Below are 18,713 nucleotides of genomic sequence, written 5' to 3' on the forward strand. Positions count from 1 at the left end.
TTTTAGGTCTCACTGCTTAGTTCGTTGATGCACTGTTAAATTTTCTCACTGGCGAGAGTTATATGAGCTGATTGATTGATCAACAAATCACAATTTTATTGTTTTTGCACCGGCACCATGTTTTAGTTTTTTTTACACACTCATTCGCGCCGTTTTCACACGCGCGTAGTTTTTCTTGTAGTGTCAACAGATGGCGTGGATAGGGGATTGAGGAAGGAATAAGGAAAGTCCCAACAAGCATAATGGCACCAAATGGAAATAGCCAGGACCTTTCTACTGCAACACCGACTCAATCATCTAAGGGTGAGCGGAGGGGTCAAAAACTACTCATCAAAAGTGGAACGAGAGAGGCCAAGAGATGTAATCCCATGCGCTGGTCCGACCATACACCGAGGACAGAAAAGAATGGAGTGTATCATCATCATAAACGGTTTCTCTTAGCAGAGCAGTGGTGGACAGATGTTTTCCATAGTTTGCGAACCGAGGCCTGACGCACACACTCGTTAAGTGGGGTTACAGTAAGGTCTTTAACCTGATCAGTCCAGCGCATGGGGATTCGTCCACGAAATCTCTTATTATTGACCCTACCCTGAACAACAAGTTTCTCGATAGACTCTGCTGGCAGTAAATGACCGTAATGGAGTGTATAGTCCGAACAAAAACGCTCCGTAAAGGTCACGGCCCTCAAGACTGAGGAGCACGACGGAAGGGGAAGGAGGAGTAGTCACCACCGTTTCTGGAGACAGACAAGAAGAAACCACAATTGTTGAGTCTTATTTAAACGATTTACTTTACCTGCTGATGGCGTTCTTCTTTTTCTTTCCCGCTGACCGTCTCTCTCTCCAACAGCTCTTTCAGTCTATGGGCCTCGAGTTTGAGAGTCTCTTCCCTCGTCTCCGCCCTCTGCAGCTGCAAGGTTAGAGACTGAACGGACCGCTGCTGCTCCGAAGCCAGGCCCCGCAGCTGCTGGAGCTCGGCGACGTGCGACGGAGTCGGTCGCGATGCCGCCTTCAGTTTTTCCACTTCCTCTGTGAGCTGCAAACGAAAAGATAACAGAACTGTTTACGATTATGACGTCCTGGTAGTGCGGCGGAGTTTTCATTAAGTTTTGTAGGTAATTTAATTTATTGTACTTGATTGGATGAAGTTAACTGATATACGGGTCAATTGATACTGTTTATACCTAGTCAGGTCATAAGTATTGTCACACAGTAAAAACTTTTCTTTTAGAATGCTGGCCACAAAAAAGTTTATTGAATTCGAATTTCGAATTGTTCATGAAAATAAAAATAGTATACATTTAGAATTTTACTTCTTTTTTAAATATGGAGTGGACGCTTAAAGAAGACCGTGTTGCAGTTATTGCGTTGCATCATTGCGGTTACGCGCCAATTCAAATTTTTAACATACTGAAAAATTTGAATATAACCAAAAGATTCGTTTATCGTACCATCAAACGATACAATGAAGACTCTAGTGTAGATGACAGGTTAAGAAGTGGTCGCCCTCGGTCTGTTAGGATTCCAGCAGTGATAAAAGCTGTGAAGGGGCGAATTCAAAGAAATCCCAAACGTAAGCAGAAACTGTTGGCCCTTCAGATGGGGTTAAGCAGAACCACGGTGAAAAGGGTGTTAAATGAAGACTTAGGGCTTCGGGCATATCGAAGAAAAACAGAAAATCGTTTGAATGCTCGTCTAATGGACCTGAGACTGAAGAGATGCCGCGCTTTGTTGAAGCGGTACGCGGGAAAAAAATATCGGGAAATTCTTTTTTCGGATGAAAAAATTTTTACCGTAGAAGAGAGCTACAACAAAAAAAATGATAAGGTGTACGCACACAGTAATGAAGAAGCGAGCAACCGTATTCCGCGTGTCCAACGAGGTCATTTTCCATCCTCGCTCATGGTATGGTTGGGAGTTTCTTATTGGGGCTTAACAGAGGTACATTTTTGTGAGAAAGGTGTAAAAATGAATGCAGTTGTGTATCAAAATACAGTCCTGACGAACCTTGTGGTACCTGTTTCTCATACCATGTTCAATAACAGGCACTGGGTATTCCAACAAGATTCGGCGCCAGTTCATAGAGCGAAGAGCACACAAGACTGGGTGGCGGCGCGTGAAATCGACTTCATCCGGCACGAAGACTGGCCCTCCTCCAGTTCAGATTTGAATCCGTTAGATTACAAGATATGGCAATACTTGGAGGAAAAGGCGTGCTCAAAGCCTCATCCCAATTTGGAGTCACTCAAGACATCCTTGATTAAGGCAGCCGCCGATATTGACATGGACCTCGTTCGTGCTGCGATAGACGACTGGCCGCGCAGATTGAAGGCCTGTATTCAAAATCACGGAGGTCATTTTGAATAAACTTTAGTGTCATAAGAATCTATGTTTTGTTAAGTTCATTTTGGTATATGAATGGTTACATAATGAATAAACTTGTTTCAATTATTTTACCTTAAACATGTGACAGAATTTATGACCTGACTATGTATTTATGACTAGCGACCCGCCCTCGCTTCGCTTCGGAAACATTAAAACACACATGAAAACAAAAAAAAATTATAAAAAAAAAATAAGTCGCCTATGTTCATCAGGGACAATGTCGGCTTCTAATGGAAAAAGAATTTTTCAAATCGGTCCAGTAGTTTCGGAGCCTATTCGAAACAAACAAACAAACAAATCTTTCCTCTTTATAATATTAGTATAGATGTCCTGGTAGGTCGGCGGAGTTTTCATAAGTTTTGTAAGCAATTTATTAATTAATAATAATTGCACTTAATTTACTTATTGGCTGTAGTGAGAACTGACATATGGGTTAATTGATACTGTTTACATTTATAATGTCCTGGTAGTTCGGCGGAATTTTTATTACATAAATTTTGAAGGTAATTATTATTAATTAATTATCTTAATTGGAAGTAATTTTTAGCTGTAATGAGAACACCTGCATACGTTGTCAATTATTGATACTGTTTACATTTATGATGTCCTGGTAGTTTAGCGGAGTTTTCATAACTTGGATAATTAATATTTATTAATTGATAATAAATAACAATATTATTTGCACTTGATTGGAAGAGTAGTTTTTAGTTGTAATGAAAACCGGCATACGGATAAATTGATGGGAAGTGGTTTGAGCCAAAAAAATTTTTGATCTAGATCTGAACATTCTACATGATGGCGCGTGGGATATGAGTGATTCGGTGTGCAACCAGACTCGCAGGACGCTAAGTCGAAGGAGTCGTAGAGGCGTAGTCCAACCACCATCATTGATATTTTTGATTGCATCAAAAAAAACCGGCAGAGCTTACAAACTCGACCAAGCTAAGTTTGCACCTCGCATCGATTACGTCACTTTGTCGCTTATGTATGGTCTGAAAAAAGGATTCGCTATGACTTTAAAAATGTAAACAAATGTTTGTTAGATTTTACTTTGCATTTATTGTTTTTAACAATACTAGAGGTCCCGCAGTAGTCGAAATTCGACTATAATTAATTGGAATTGTAAGTTTGTACACTATTATGATTGTATTTTATACTTCTATAATCACAGATTTCGCCAAGACTACATTATAAAAAATATTAACAAAAACAAAAAAAAAATTAATCTCAATTTGACAACAGACGTCAAGAACAAAAGTTTGACAATAAATAGTATGCATGCGTGTGTGCGTCAAATACATGGTATGTAGTGTGTGTAATGTTTTCTTTATTGATTTAATCTATCTATTATGCATTATTTTAAAAAAATATTAGCATTGTGCACTTCTTCTCTATATTCTCTATAAGTGTGGAAAATTTCATACTCCTCCGTCCGCGCAATTTTCATAAAAAGGGATACAAAGTTTTTGCTTCACGTATTAATATATAGATAATTATTATACATAGGTACATTAGAATATAGCGATATCGGGCTTTTGTATTTCAACCACCCGGGCATTCTTGCACTTTTTAAATTTGTATCCCAATTGCTCAGTAATCATTTTCCTTTTCAGGATTATGTTTTTCCCTTCACTGTGTATAACCTTTCCTTTCATTTTTGTTGCCCACAACAATCCTCTCGAAGTAAAATGAACGTTAAGTGTTTAGTAACAACAGTTCAACAAAAACTTAACAAAAATAGTCCATTACTATAACTAAACTTCAACAAAAAACCTAACAAAAACAATTAAAAAATTTCAAATTCAACGCATAGGGAGACGAAAACTCGTATGACACGTGTCGGCGACAAAGATGCTAACCGTACTGACGCGACAGGGCGATCGCGGGAAGGTGAGCGGGGAAGCGGGCGGGGCGCCGCATTCCAGCGAGGTGCAAACTTAGCTTGGTCGAGTTGTACTTACCTCTTTTTTAGATTTCTCTGCTTCTCTGGCCCTCTTTTCAAGCTCCCTCATCTTCCACTCGCAGTCTCCGAGCATCCTCTCCGCCCTCGCGGCGGCTTGAGATCTGACCGCCTCGTGAGCCTGCCGCCATTTCGCGGTGTCAGCTTCAGCGGACGCTAACGCCTTAGAAATAGAGGTTGTTTTGTGTCAAAACTCTCGGAATCAGAAGAAAGATTCTTCACAGTATCTACGGGATTATAGACGGCTTATTAATTTAAAAAATATTCTAAAATTGTTTGCACATAAATACACTAGTTGATAGCCGCAACTTTGCTTCTGCATACAAGGTAAATTGTCAGTTTAGTTTCGCGTGGAACTGAGATCTTTTTTTTTTTTTCAGGATAAAAGATCGCCTATATCACTCCCTTAAATATACTGTCACTTTAAAAAAGAATCGTGTCAATCCGTTGCTTTGTTTCAACGTGAAAGAAGTACAAACAAACAAACACACTTTCACATTTACTTTATTAAGTACGGATGAATTACACTAAATAAGTGATTCTCCACCATTATGCTGCGTCATTATGTTTCTGAATTAACTAGACTGAATTAACTACATATCCGAGGGGTGAGAGGCTATTTTGGTTTTAGCGCCATTTCGCTTAACACGCGTCATTCATCTTTGCAATTTTTTATTGCTTAGATGTGTGGACCAGCTCACAGCCCACCTGGTGTTAAGTGGTTACTGGAGCCCATAGACATCTACAACGTAAATGCCGCCACCCACCTTGAGATATAAGTTCTAAGGTCTCAAATATAGTTACAGCGGCTGCCCCACCCTTTAAATCGAAACGCATTACTGCTTCACGGCAGAAATAGGCAGGGCGGTGGTACCCACCCGCGCGGACTCACAAGACGTCCTACCACCAGTAATTACGCAAATTATAATTTTTCGGGTTTCCTCCTCGGTGGAAGATCCTTCCTTCCTTTGCCGTCCCTAAATACTATCTCCGTAGTTCTCGAGTAGCCGGATTCTGGATTGGCCTTCGTTGGCAAAAAAACGGTAACGGGAAGAAAAAAAACGACATACTTCTTTGGCTCTCTCTTCTTGCAAGGTTCTCTCTTGCAGCAGTCTATCTCTATCTCTCTCCAAAGCCAGCACCCTGGACTCGAGTTCAGCTCGCAGAGCCTGAGCATCTTCCAGCTCAGCTCGGAGCTGGCGAAGAGATTCATCTGAAAATGTACCAGGATCTCATAAGTAGGCGAAGGTATCGTAAACGGCTCTAGTACGTTTTTAATGCAATTATGAATTACTAGCCGTACTCGCTCGCTTCGCTGGGCATTTAAAATTAACATTATTATTTATTGTCATTATTATTAGCGAGTCCAACACTCATATAAATATTAGCCTATCCATTTTTTTTTTATTGCTTATATGTGTGGACGAGCTCACAGCCCACCTGGTGTTAAGTGGTTACTGGAGCCCATAGACATCTACAACGTAAATGCACCACGCACCTTGAGATATAGTTCTAAGGTCTCAGTATAGTCACAACGGCTGCCCCACCCTTCAAACCGAAACGCATTACTGCTTCACGGCAGAAATAGGCAGGGTGGTGGTACCTACCCGTGCGGACTCACAAGAGGTCCTACCACCAGTAATTACGCAAATTCCAATTCCTTCACCGTGGAAATCAATCGTGAACATGTGTTAAGTACGTATTTCATTAGAAAAATTGGTACCCGCCTGCGGGATTTGAACACCGGTGCATCGCTCGATACGAATGCACCGGACGTCTTATCCTTTAGGCCACGACGACTTCAAAAAGTATAATCAAGTACATGTATTTTCTACATGGATACCAAGTTTCAAGTCAATCGGATGCATGGTTCAGTAGTTATAACGGAACATCCGTAAAAACCACTGTAGATTTATATATTTGTATATAATAGTGGTCGCCCGGTAGGCGAAATTCGACTATAATTGTTAATTTAAGTTATAAGTTTGAACATTATTATGGTTCTATTGTCAAAGACTTTATTCTGTAATCACAGATTTCGCTAAGACACTATAGACAAATAATATTAGAAATAATATTAATCTATTCTCAACTTGACCACAGACTAACAATAAACAAAATATTATATAATATATATGCGTATGCGTGTCAAATACATGATAGTGTGTGTAATGTTTTCTTTATTGGTTTAATGTATTTTTTAATGCATTATTAAAAATATATATATTAACATTGTGCACTCCTTCTCTATGTTCTCTATAAGTATGGGAAATTTCATTTTCTCAGGTTGAGCCTGTAAGCTTACCTACCCGCCCGGGCGTAGCTAGGTAGAAATAGCCCCTATTAGACCACCAGCGAATAGGCGAAATGATGTGAAACAAAATTTTATACACTCACCGTTTTTCCTTTGCAGCTGGTCGGCTAAGTCGGCGGAGCAGGTCCTGGCCGCGTTTAGCTCGTCTTCCAACGAGCTACTCCTTTGCCTAACTAATTCCGATTCTTTGTAAGCCGCTGCCAGCTCACATTTCAGTTCTGTAACGGTTTTTGAAGTTATACTTCTTTAGGCGCGTTATAAAAATTTATGAGAGTGACATTTTACGATGCGCGCGCACCGTGACACAAAATTAACAGAAATGAAGTTGCCCACTAAATCGCTCATTACAATACGACCGACGTAGCTTGGCGAGTCTGAATATAGCCGCAGGTGAACTTTCGTGCATGTACCTACACTCGTAAAAAAATGTGTTATTAGCATTCATTTTTTAGTAATATAAATGACAAAATTATTATTTAATATAATTCATACTAAATATTATTAAATTAAATATTTATTATTTAATATTATAAAAAATAAAGTATAGCTTCTTACGCGCGTACATAAGTACACGCATCCTTTTTTTTATTTCAATCAATCAAAAACAATTCGAATCTAAGATGTACTTCAACCACTTGGAAAGCAGACATATTTAGCTATAGCTAAAGTTTCAGAAAGATGTCTAAAACGGCTCCTTTGAGTTACAAACTGGACGAGAGATCAAAAAAAAATACTTCTAAAAGTACAACTATACTGAATCATCCAATAAATTTAAGCTATTGTGAAGTGCAAGGATGTTTGGGATGCAACAAGGGTACAGTGCTTGGCGGTAAATGTTACCCATCGATCTTTGAAATTAAGACTATTGGTTAATTTTGCACGAAACACAAAGTCTGATGAGTATTAGCATCGCACGCTACTGCACTTGAACCACGAATGACAACTGTCATGTGAATAATGTGTGACGGAGATAGTGCTCTACGAAGCCGAAATTAGCCGATTGTCTCTTTCCATAGGGAACGAAGTGCAACATTTATCGTTGGGTACTGTACGTTCTGTTTCTACCGTGAAATTCTTTCTGGAGTTGATATATTGGGGAGCCTATTATACAACAAAATCGAACTTATGTCTCCAGTTGGTATTCAAGATAAGGAGTTGGATCGCATTCTCATATGTCCGTGTATGAAAACAAAAAAGTCACTGGGAAGTATTAGCGTTCAAAGCATCGAATGCTGTGAAAATTTAACACTAAACTAGATGATGACCGAGCTCGGCTTTTTTTTTTATAACGCCATCTTGTTGTTTCTTTAAAGCGGTAAAAATAGTATTACTATTCGCCAATAGATGTCGGGAAGAGTCATAAAGTTGATTATCGATAATTGAAATAACGAATAAAACAACATTTTCTGTAAATAAATGGTAGGTAGATCGATTTATCGCCCCTGAAATGTTCTGTATACTAAATTTTATGAAAATCGTTGGAGCCGTTTCCGAGATTCTGATTATATATATACATATTAATATACAAGAATTGTTCGTTTAAAGGTATAAGATATTCCTCCGATTTATTATGGATTTCTTAAATAAATTGACGTGTATATACGTTCCCGGATCTTTAAAAATCTAATTAAAATAATTAATGTTCGACTTCCGCGATGAAACTTTGAGAGCGTCAACGACAAAAATAAATCTTTGTGCATGTTGACGTAGTTTGGAAAACATGTTGTTTATTTAATGTTTTCTATATTATCGCCACAGTTCTCTGCAGCTCTGTACTGATCCCGAGCTCTTCTCGTACACAAACAGACACAGATCCGACCTACATCTAGCCGAGAGTCCTTTACTACACTACTGTAGACACAGTCCTCTGCAGCTCTGTATTGATCCCGAGCTCTTCTCGTACACAAACAGACACAGATCCGACCTACATCTAGCCGAGAGTCCTATACTACACTACTGTAGACACAGTCCTCTGCAGCTCTGTATTGATCCCGAGCTCTTCTCGTACACAAACAGACACAGATCCGACCTACATCTAGCCGAGAGTCCTTTACTACACTACTGTAGACACAGTCCCCTGCAGCTCTGTACTGATCCCGAGCTCTTCTCGTACACAAACAGACACAGATCCGACCTACATCTAGCCGAGAGTCCTATACTACACTACTGTAGACACAGTCCCCTGCAGCTCTGTACTGATCCCGAGCTCTTCTCGTACACAAACAGACACAGATCCGACCTACATCTAGCCGAGAGTCCTATACTACACTACTGTAGACACAGTCCTCTGCAGCTCTGTACTGATCCCGAGCTCTTCTCGTACACAAACAGACACAGATCCGACCTACATCTAGCCGAGAGTCCTATACTACACTACTGTAGACACAGTCCCCTGCAGCTCTGTACTGATCCCGAGATCCTCTCGTAAACAAACAGATAAAAATTGACAATTCCTTATTTACAATTCCATTTATAGAATTGTAAATATTTTAAAATATTCTTTCCCTGTTCTTATATAAATGCAGGGGAAGTAAGAATTCTTAAGATTTTCAATGTTTTAAGCACATTGTAGGTACGTGAATGATGCGCTATTTATAGGATTTCAGTGAAATTGAACACGCAAGGAAAATAAACAGTGCTCAAAATAAAGCCCACATATTCCTTTGAAATGTTTATTTTAAATTTAGTATGAAAATTGTATGTACTTGAACTTCAATTACAATCAATGTAAATCCATACCCATGTGTATACGAGAGTATATTTATTTACATAAATTATGTTTTTTTATAGCGTTTTTTATAATTTTCCTCAAATCAAGTACCAGGGCTACACGAGTTTGATGGAGTTTATCGCAGACGAAATTAGTTGCAGTTCAAAGAACTTTTTAATTTTATTTTGACGTTCGTAATGTCATGAGTACCTACGATTCGAAATTTGAACCGATTCGTTTTCGAATATCTCTATTCTCTTTTTTATTAAACATTTTTTTGTTTATAGGAAAATTTCGTAAACAGATATTTACGTAAAACTCTTCAGCGTTTTTTTTTTTATATTTAAATAAGTCATAATAATAATTAATGGTTGATAGTAATAAGCGCATTAGGGCCGTTCCTGACATCACTAAATCCAAAATGGATGGAAGGTCTGGTTGAATAATTTTCAAACCAACCGGAAAATCTAACATATTAAGATGTATTTTGGTTATCGAAAATTATGTATACTTTTATCATATTGCGAAGCTGCCAATAATGTCTCGATGTTGCAATTTGAAACTAAAGATTAATTAAATTAATACATAATAAATTAAGTTAAATATGTAATGAATTAAATTAATAAAATAAACGTTAGGCTTGTTATTTCGCGCGAAAAACATGTGAGTTTCTTAGTAATTCAGCCAATCAATTACCAGGAGAATATAAATCTAAAGAACTACGTGATTAACATCTTCGATACAGAACATTCGAATGTGAACCTTAAGAAATTGTATTAAGTAAACATTTTATTTGTAGTCTTAACTAAACGAGCTCCGAATTCAGTTAGTTATATTAAATGAAATCCTCTTTGTAAGATATTATTAATATACAGTTTCACGGAGTTTTCTCTTGCAATGAATTTTCTAGATATTTCTACTGTGAGTAAATTGTTTGGCATACTGTAAACAAAAGTCGGTCAATAATAAATCACTCAACAATTTCCGCTTGCACCACGAACCACCGTGAATGTTTTTTTCATTCGCTTTTGTGGATTGTAGAAAGCTTCAAAAGTAATACAGCAAGTACTAGGATCGCATAGCCTTGAATAAGTGTGTCGTTGGCGAGTATTGAATTTCTGTAACTCTCATGCACATTCGATGCGCAGACAATACAAACGACGATGAACTCGCGAACACGTTGCTCTAAGTACCAGGAAAACATGAGCGCGAACAAGTATTTACATCGTTCCCAGAGAAAGTTCAGTTGTTTCAGCGCTGCAATGCTCAGACACATGACACACAAAGATCGAGAGCGTGGGTAACTGGCAAGGAGCCAGTGACGTACTCGCCACATGGCTAGTAAGTACACGAGGCTAATGCATTGTTTATTAGTGCGTATGTTCAATATCAATGACCCTGAATTCCATTGAAACAGAAAAAAAAAACACATTTAAAACTATTTAACGCGCGAAATGCTAAGAACTTTGAGAAAAAGAGTTTTTATTTTATCTAGTGCTGTCTCTTTAAACTGTACTGGTTAGAGCAAGTAATAAATAGTTGCACATCCGATTCGAATACCAATTTATAAATTTGAAACAGAAATTACGTATTTCCGTGTGATCTTTTCAAAGTCTAGACGATTCTGGAATATTTATTAATAACTAGCTGACCCGGCAGACTTCGTAGTGCCTCAATCGATAAATAAAAGACCTAAACTGTTTTATAAAATAAACTTAAAACAAACAAAAGGAATCCGTGCGACGGGGGACACATCAAAGGAAAAACAAAATTGTTATTTTTATTTCTTTACGAGCATTTTCATATTTATCTACCTTTCAAACTTTTCCTGGACTTCCACAAATAATTCAAGACCAAAATTAGCCTTAATCGGTCCAGCCGTTCTCGAGTTTTAGCGAGACTAACGAACAGCAATTCATTTTTATATATAGAGATAAAAGATAATATCGTTTTTTGTGACACCATATTTTGTGCTAATGTGTTTTTAAATTAAATGTGGTTTTTTTTTGTAACAATAAATCGGTAAGGCCAACTACGTTTCCCTCTGGTAAGATTAAGCATGATTATTCAAAATCAATCATTTACTTCTCTGTGTGACGGCGGGAAAACAAAACAACCATTTTGTTTATATATGCTATTGATTTTCGTCACAACCTTAGGAAAAAGTAATAATATTATTGTCAACTTTTACGATTTAATCTCGGATTTTTGGATCGCATCTCCTCATCGCGCGTTGTGTTCACGCGCCTAAAGACTGCACCGAGTTATGTGTAACAATGAATAACCACACCAAGAACCGACATCTTTCTGCAGTGATCTTTTAGCACTTTACGATCATCTATGAAATTGAAAATCTTCGACCTGATCTGGTGTTAACAATAAATATTCGTGGTTTTTCGATAACCACTTAACACCAAGTGAGCCGTGCCCGCCTTTCAAATTAAAAAATAACTTCCTAGGTTTTTGGCTACCGCGACCTTTAATTACCAGGCGGACATAAATGTTGAGAGTTACGTCATATTTTGCCGTCACCGATTCTCAAACTCTACTAAGTAAACAAAAATTTAAGTTGTAAACGATTAAAAATAGTTTGTGGAACATTTTCTCGAAGAAAAGTCCGAAACCTACCTTCGATTTCCTGGTCTTTGGTCTCTATTTCTTTTCTGTACGTCACAATGAGATCTTTCGCACGTTGCGCCTCTTCTATCCTTGAGTCAGATAGCTCTGCGATAGCGGCCACATGGTTCTGGAACTTCTCTTGGCTCACGAGGCTTTTCCTGGACAAAATAAAATTTACTATTATTAACATGGTATAGAAATTGAGGCATAACGAAATCCCCATTGCCTGAAGCAAAGGGTTTTTTTGTGACTTCTAAGGAGGATACTGTCGGATTTCACAAAAATAAGGGTTTTGGTGGGAACATGATGAGCGAAGTTGTGCGAATTCTTTTATTTCGTTAATTCAGTGTTCCATCAGGTTTAAATGTGACATAGTATATCATGCTCTTCCAAAAAGTTCCAATGAACAATAACCACCATTTTACTGAGATTTTAGTATTCCTAAGAAGAAAGAACACGAAAAACTTCCTACGTAAATAGTAATAAAAACAGATAGTTGAGATTTTAAATACTGTTTTTAACTACACAAGCCCCGAAAAATATTAAATTTTTCAACTCATTTTTTTTCCCTACCTAAGCTGATAGTCTTGAGTGGTATTTTAGCGTAACCTTAACTAGTAGGTGAGCTCACGTGGCTCAAACCTGACGACGTTGCTAACGAACCCTAGCAAGAGCCGTGCTTCACAGAATCTACCACCGGATCGGAAACGCGACCCACTGAGAAGATCCGGCGATAAACTCAGTGTCTGTGGGTTAGTTTACTCGACGAGCCCTTCGTCGCAAGCGACGGGTTTGACGAGGACGGTGACCGGGAAGTACCTAAAAGCACCGTTAGTGGATCGGAAGGATTTGAAATGACGTGTTTTGGGCGACGTCGACTGCTTTCCATTTTGTCCGCAGGATCGGGAATGTAGTTAAGGCGGCCACGATGAGAGGGATCTCGTGTCGTGCCGCTTTGTCGAAGTGGGCAACTCAGCACACTTTAGTCCGGTTAAAACTGATATATTTATATCTTTGTCACTTTCTACACTAGCGCTATTTCGGTGAGTCTTCCAACGATAACTCGCTGTTTACAGATGGGCACTTTTTCAACTTGTCCCCTATACAAGACGATGCTCTTTATTTCCTAATAGAGTAGAAGTCTATTTAAACCTCGTTTGGAGAAGGTAATTTCATACCACTGTGGAAGGGAATTCGTAACTTGCAAATAGATCACGCATATAAATGAGCGCATTGGCTTGGCGGATGGGTAAAGCAATTGTTAGGTCACAGCGTGAGTCAACATCCGCCTTGAGGCATGAGGTCGCAATTCCAATTGTATTGTATAGAGTGTACGGCACAAACAGGCAGCTAGCCTATTAGTAATCCTAAAATACCTAAAGCTCTTGAGGTTTCAGAACGCAAACTGAATTTCTCAATCTAAATAACCCACCGGATGAAATCTAAATTTAGACCAGACATTAATTTCAAGAGCATGGGAGCGGTTTGCAACATTGATTGGATCAAACAGTACATATGTATACAAATAATCAGATAAATGGAGGACCTCAAAGCGTAGTTGAGTTGCCGCAGCCCATGGACATCATTCGATTCAAATGCCGCCACGTCACCTTGAGACATGAGGTCGAAACCTCAATTTCATTGGGTGTTTTTAATTTTATTATTTCAGTAAGTACCAGGACTGAATAAAGTAATAAGAGTTTGATCGTATTTCAACGAAATTTTCACAACGCAATTCGTACACAGTACATACACTATATAAATAAAGATTACTAAACTTTCGAAAAAAAAAATATTCAAATTCTTAATTGTCGTTTTTCTTTGTGAGCTAAATTTAATTAATAATAAACATTCGCCTTATTTACAAATAATACAAACAACATGACTCTAAGAAAATAAACGTGACTCATACGTACAATATTTTGCGTGAAACTTTTTTTTTATTATAGTCTGTGCGTCAAAATACGATTACGTCACGGGCTGTCAAATAAAACGCGGGCAAACATTGAAAGATGGCTGCCCGTGGGAAAAGATTATATTTAAAATACTTAAAGATCGTTTTGTTTGTATAAACATGTTTACATTACAGAGTAAGTGATGCTTCTAACATAAAAACACCGAAATGTGGATCATACAACGACTCTGAATACTAAATTTCTTTAAAGACAAGAAATATCCAAATTCCATGGTACAACAAAGTCACTTTTTTTTCCTACCTAAGCCTTGAGAGACTATTTCAGCGGAACCTTAACTAGTAGGTGAGCTCACGGGGTTCAAACCTGACGAAGTTGCTAACACGAACCCTAGCAAGAGCCGTGCTTCGCAGAATCTACCACCGGATCGGAAACGCGACCCACTGAGAAGATCCGTCGAGAAACTCAATGGGCTATGTCTGAGGGTTAATTTACTCGTCGAGCCCTTCGTCGCAAGCGACGGGTTCGATGAGAACGGTGACCGGTGCTTGAAGTACCTAAAAGCACCGTTAGTGGATCGGGAGGATCCGAGATGACGTGTTTGGGGCGACGTCGACTGCTTTCCATTCTGTCCGCAGGATCGGAAATGTAGTTACAGGCGGCCACGATGAGAGGGTTCTCGTGTCGTGCCGCTTTATCGAAATGGCGACAAAGTCACAATAACTAAGCATTATATTGCGGCAATAATAAATTAAACATCTAAAAAAATTAGCAAATATTTGTTTGTTATATGTTTATGTTTCAAATGAACTTTTTTTTCCTACCTAAGCTGGGTTTTTCCTTATCGCTTTAACGGCTGTATGAGTTCACGATTCACTCCCTATAAACCGGTTACCGGAGTCCGTGGTCATCAATAACACCTTTCAAACTTAATCAAACATAACCGCTTCGCGCCCAAAATAAGCAGGGTGGTTGATACCTACCCGTGAGTGAGAGAATACGGTAAGAAAAAGAAAAGAGAATGACAGACAGAATGAGAAAAAAGAAGATGGCGAAGACGATTGTATGAGCAAGGCGTAAAAAAGTTGATTTATTATTATTATATAAAAGAAGATTTTAGAAAGGAAGAGTAAAAGTAGGTATGACAGACTTAATGCGTGAGACATTCTATTCAATCGGCAGTGCTATAGCCTGCTTTAGTGGGCGCATTGATTTCTTGCAATTAAAATTGATTAATACGTGAAGCAAAAACTTTGTATCCCTTTTTACGAAAATCGCGCGGACGGAGGAGTATGAAATTTCCCACACTTATAGAGAAGGAGTGCAGAATGTTAATATTTTCGTTAGTTTCTATTATGTCAATAATAAAAAATACATTACACACACTATAATTTATTTGACACATACACGCATATATACTTTTTTGTTATTGTTAAATGTTAAAGTCTGTAGTCAAATTGACAAAAGATTAATATTGTTTATCGTTAATATTATTTGTCTATAGTCTAGCCTTGTAGAAATCTGTGATTACAGAAGTAAAGTCTTTGACAATAGAACCGTAATAATGTTCAAAAACTTATAATTTTTATCAATACTTACAGTCGAATTTCGACTACTGAGGGATCATTAGTACTTTTATAAACTGTATATCGATAAAGTATGAAGCCGTATAAATTTAAATATCATAAAATAAATGCAGCTTAATAAAAACATGTTACAAATAGGTATATAACAATAATTACTGGTGGTTGGACGTCTTGTGTGTGAGTCCGCACGGGTAGGCACCATTACTCTGCCTATTTCTGCCATAAAGCAGTAATAAGGTTTGAAGGGTGATTTAGATATACTATAGAGGTTCGACCTCATCTCTTAAGAGTGATGGGGGCATTCACTTAGCGATTTTTACGGATTTCGGTTAAAAATAACTGTCTTTGTGTAATTCAGTGAGTCTTTTAACTTTTAATGTAAACCCTGTATAACAAACAATGTAACAATCTTAAACTCAAAACAAATCGCTGGAAAAATGTACGAAAAGAAGTACCTACTATAAAGAAACCGCCAATAAAGTCTATTTTTTTAAATTAGTGGTCTCCCAGCGGTCGTAATTCGATTATAATTAATTTAACATTATTAAGATTCTATTGTAAAAGACTATAACTTCTTTAATCACAGATTTCGCCAAGGCTGCACTATAGATAAGGAATATTAAAGACAAACAATATCAAATCTATTTTCAATTTGATTACAGACTTTAAACAATAAATAAAGAGTATAAATGCGTGAGTGTGTCAAATACATGGTAGTGTGTGTAATATTTTTATTTATTGATTTAATGTATTTTTTATGCATAATTTTAAAAAAATATGCACATTCTTAACTCCTTATCTATATTCTCTATAAGTGTGGGAAATTTCATACTCCTCCGTCCGCGCAATTTTCGCAAAAAGAGGTACAAAGTTTTTGCTCCACATATTAATATACAAATTGCAATGTACGAATTTGGTAACGGAAAAGCACATACATAGTAATTATTCAGCTTTGTATTATTGAATCGAAATGTTAATACTCACTCGTCATCTTCACTAGATTCCTCTTCGTCTATATATTCTTCTTCAATTTCTTCTATCTCCTCTATTTCTTCTATTTCTTCTATCTCCTCTATGATCTCCTCCTCACTCTCACTCTCACTCTCCACTACACTCTTACCGGCACAGGTCAAGTCCTCACCCGTTTTCTCATCTATAAAACCACTATCACTGTTATCACTAGATATTCTTTTGAATTCTTCGTTGCAAGTAACCGCAATTGTGACCGGCTCACCGTTTTTAACATTAATAACTGTTCTATTGTCCTCGTAGACGCCAAGGTATCCTTCGTCTTCTTCGACGTCGTCGCCGGAAGAGAGGGACTCAAACGACGAGTCGGCTCCATCATCAGTCTGCTGCTCTCCATCATCGAAGACTATGTGCTTCCTGAATGTAACCCTCTTCTTGCCGCTATCTGATCTGTCGTCGTCCGAACACCCCTCAGTGTCTGACTTCGGTAGCTTCAAGTTGGATTTCTTCACCGTAGAAGGAGATTCAGCCTCCAAACGATTCTGGACGTCTAACAATTTGTTGAGTTCGTCTTTCAGTTCGTTCTTGTAAGCGTCGACGCCGTCCACCGTCTCGTAGACGGGCTCGCTCACGTCCTTGCTGTCCGCGGACCCCATCTGCTTCCCCTCATTGATCTGATCGACGGTGCAGTCTATGCTCCTCGCGATCTCCCTCAGCAATGCCTCGGTGTGTCGTTTCTCATCTATATTTGGCTGCTGTGAGACGTAAACCATTGACACGTGTTTATCTTCTTTGTCGGTCGGCTTCGCGTATTTCTGCAAAACGAGCGCCCTGACGAACTCCGCCGGATCGTCTGCGTCCGCGTCGTTATTTCGGGCGGACGTGGGCGGCTGGGCGGCCGACGGACTTCGCTGCAAGCTCTGCTTGGGCGGACTGTGTCGGCACGACTCGGACCTCTGGCCGGGCCTGCGTTTGCCGCGGCGTCTCTTGCCGGCCATGATGTCCAGGATGGCTCCGACGCCGGTCTTCTGCTGGTAGTCCGTCTCCGGGATGAGCAGGTTCACTACATCCTTGCTGGTCGGCTTGTCGCTCGTGGCGTCGTTTCGTGAGGCGCGGCCCTCGACTGCGGTCAGTTTTACCGCGTCGGCGGTCGGCTGTTTCCGCCCGCGCTCGGCCGGACCCGGCTCGACCTTGCCTTTCCTTTTGAAGAAATTGAACATGGCGTCACCGCATGACCGCCCGTCGCGACGCCGTGCCCTCAACTGAAATTAGGTTTCCCGCGTTTCGGATGCATTTCGATTTCGATAATAATTTCTTGATTATAAAAATGCATTTGTGTGTATATATATCGTTAGCGTTTTACAATCGGCACGAGTTGGACTCAGAACGAACAGAGTAGTTACCGAGAACGGTAGAATAGCTCTTTCGAATTTATGTTTCCCTGGTACTTTCTTCAGAGTGTTTTAAAGCATGTCTTTCGTTTTTTTAGATTTTTTAATAAACTAAGCGAAAATTATCAATCAACAAATAAATAACTGAGAATTCAATTAGTGTAATATTAAGAAATTATATTTCCCTGCTACTTTTTTCTGTGTGTTTGTAAGTAGTTTCGAAATTATAAATTTTTCAATTAATGAAATACATAAATAAAATACTGAAGAAACGGCAAAATAACAAGAGTATTAAAAAAATGGTAGGGCTCCTGACTACTTACTATACAGGTCTATGCTCCTGACTGATGCGCCAAGGGTCGTGGGTTCGATTCCCTCAATCGGGCAAACATTCGTGTGATTAATTGTTCTTCCGTCTGGGTGTTTATTACAAATTATGTATATAATAAGTATATACCTATATATTTAAACGTATTATTTGGTACAAAACATATTGGGGCCGGATGACCGTGCGTGATTTGAGTCCAGTTATTTATTTATATTAAAATTATTATTTACTACAATAGCTCTTCCGAATTTATGTTTCCTTGGTACATTTTTCTGAATGTTTGTAAAATTTAGCGTCTGCCCATTTCTTTATTTTTCAGCTAAAATATTTTTTCATGTTAAGAACAAATTTTAAAGATAATAAAATAATATGAAAAACATTTTAAAGGAAAAACTATTTCATGAACATTTTAATTCTTCTAATAAACAAAGACACACCCGCCCCGCTAAGGCTTACTGAAGTACCGGAGACAAAGTTACTAATTTGATGGAAACAGGCGGAAAATCATTTGATTATTAATAGAATTGGCTTAGTTTCAA

General features: G+C 38.5%; 1 protein-coding gene across 10 annotated transcripts in view; it reads right to left on the reverse strand.

The window, feature by feature from the left end:
* LOC101742387 (golgin subfamily A member 6-like protein 25) overlaps positions 1-18,713 on the reverse strand; it is a 53,145-nt gene that overhangs the window by 15,352 nt on the left and 19,080 nt on the right. For 8 of the 10 annotated variants that reach the window (XR_002430367.3, XM_062675868.1, XM_062675871.1 and 5 more), the window contains exons 2-7: positions 16,471-17,717; positions 11,997-12,145; positions 6,742-6,876; positions 5,415-5,557; positions 4,346-4,507; positions 796-1,035 (exon numbers count right to left, since the gene is read on the reverse strand). Coding sequence is in view for 9 of the 10 variants with exons in the window: in XM_062675868.1 (XP_062531852.1) it covers positions 796-1,035; positions 4,346-4,507; positions 5,415-5,557; positions 6,742-6,876; positions 11,997-12,145; positions 16,471-17,675 (2,034 nt within the window). In the remaining variant the exon portion in view is untranslated. Of the gene's footprint in view, positions 1-795; positions 1,036-4,345; positions 4,508-5,414; positions 5,558-6,741; positions 6,877-11,996; positions 12,146-16,470; positions 17,958-18,169; positions 18,447-18,713 lie in introns of all 10 variants that reach the window. The other 2 variants (XM_062675870.1, XM_062675867.1) reach the window with 2 other exon arrangements.

The sequence above is a fragment of the Bombyx mori genome, chromosome 24 (genome assembly GCF_030269925.1).
Source record: "Bombyx mori chromosome 24, ASM3026992v2".
NCBI classification, from domain to species: domain Eukaryota; kingdom Metazoa; phylum Arthropoda; class Insecta; order Lepidoptera; family Bombycidae; genus Bombyx; species Bombyx mori.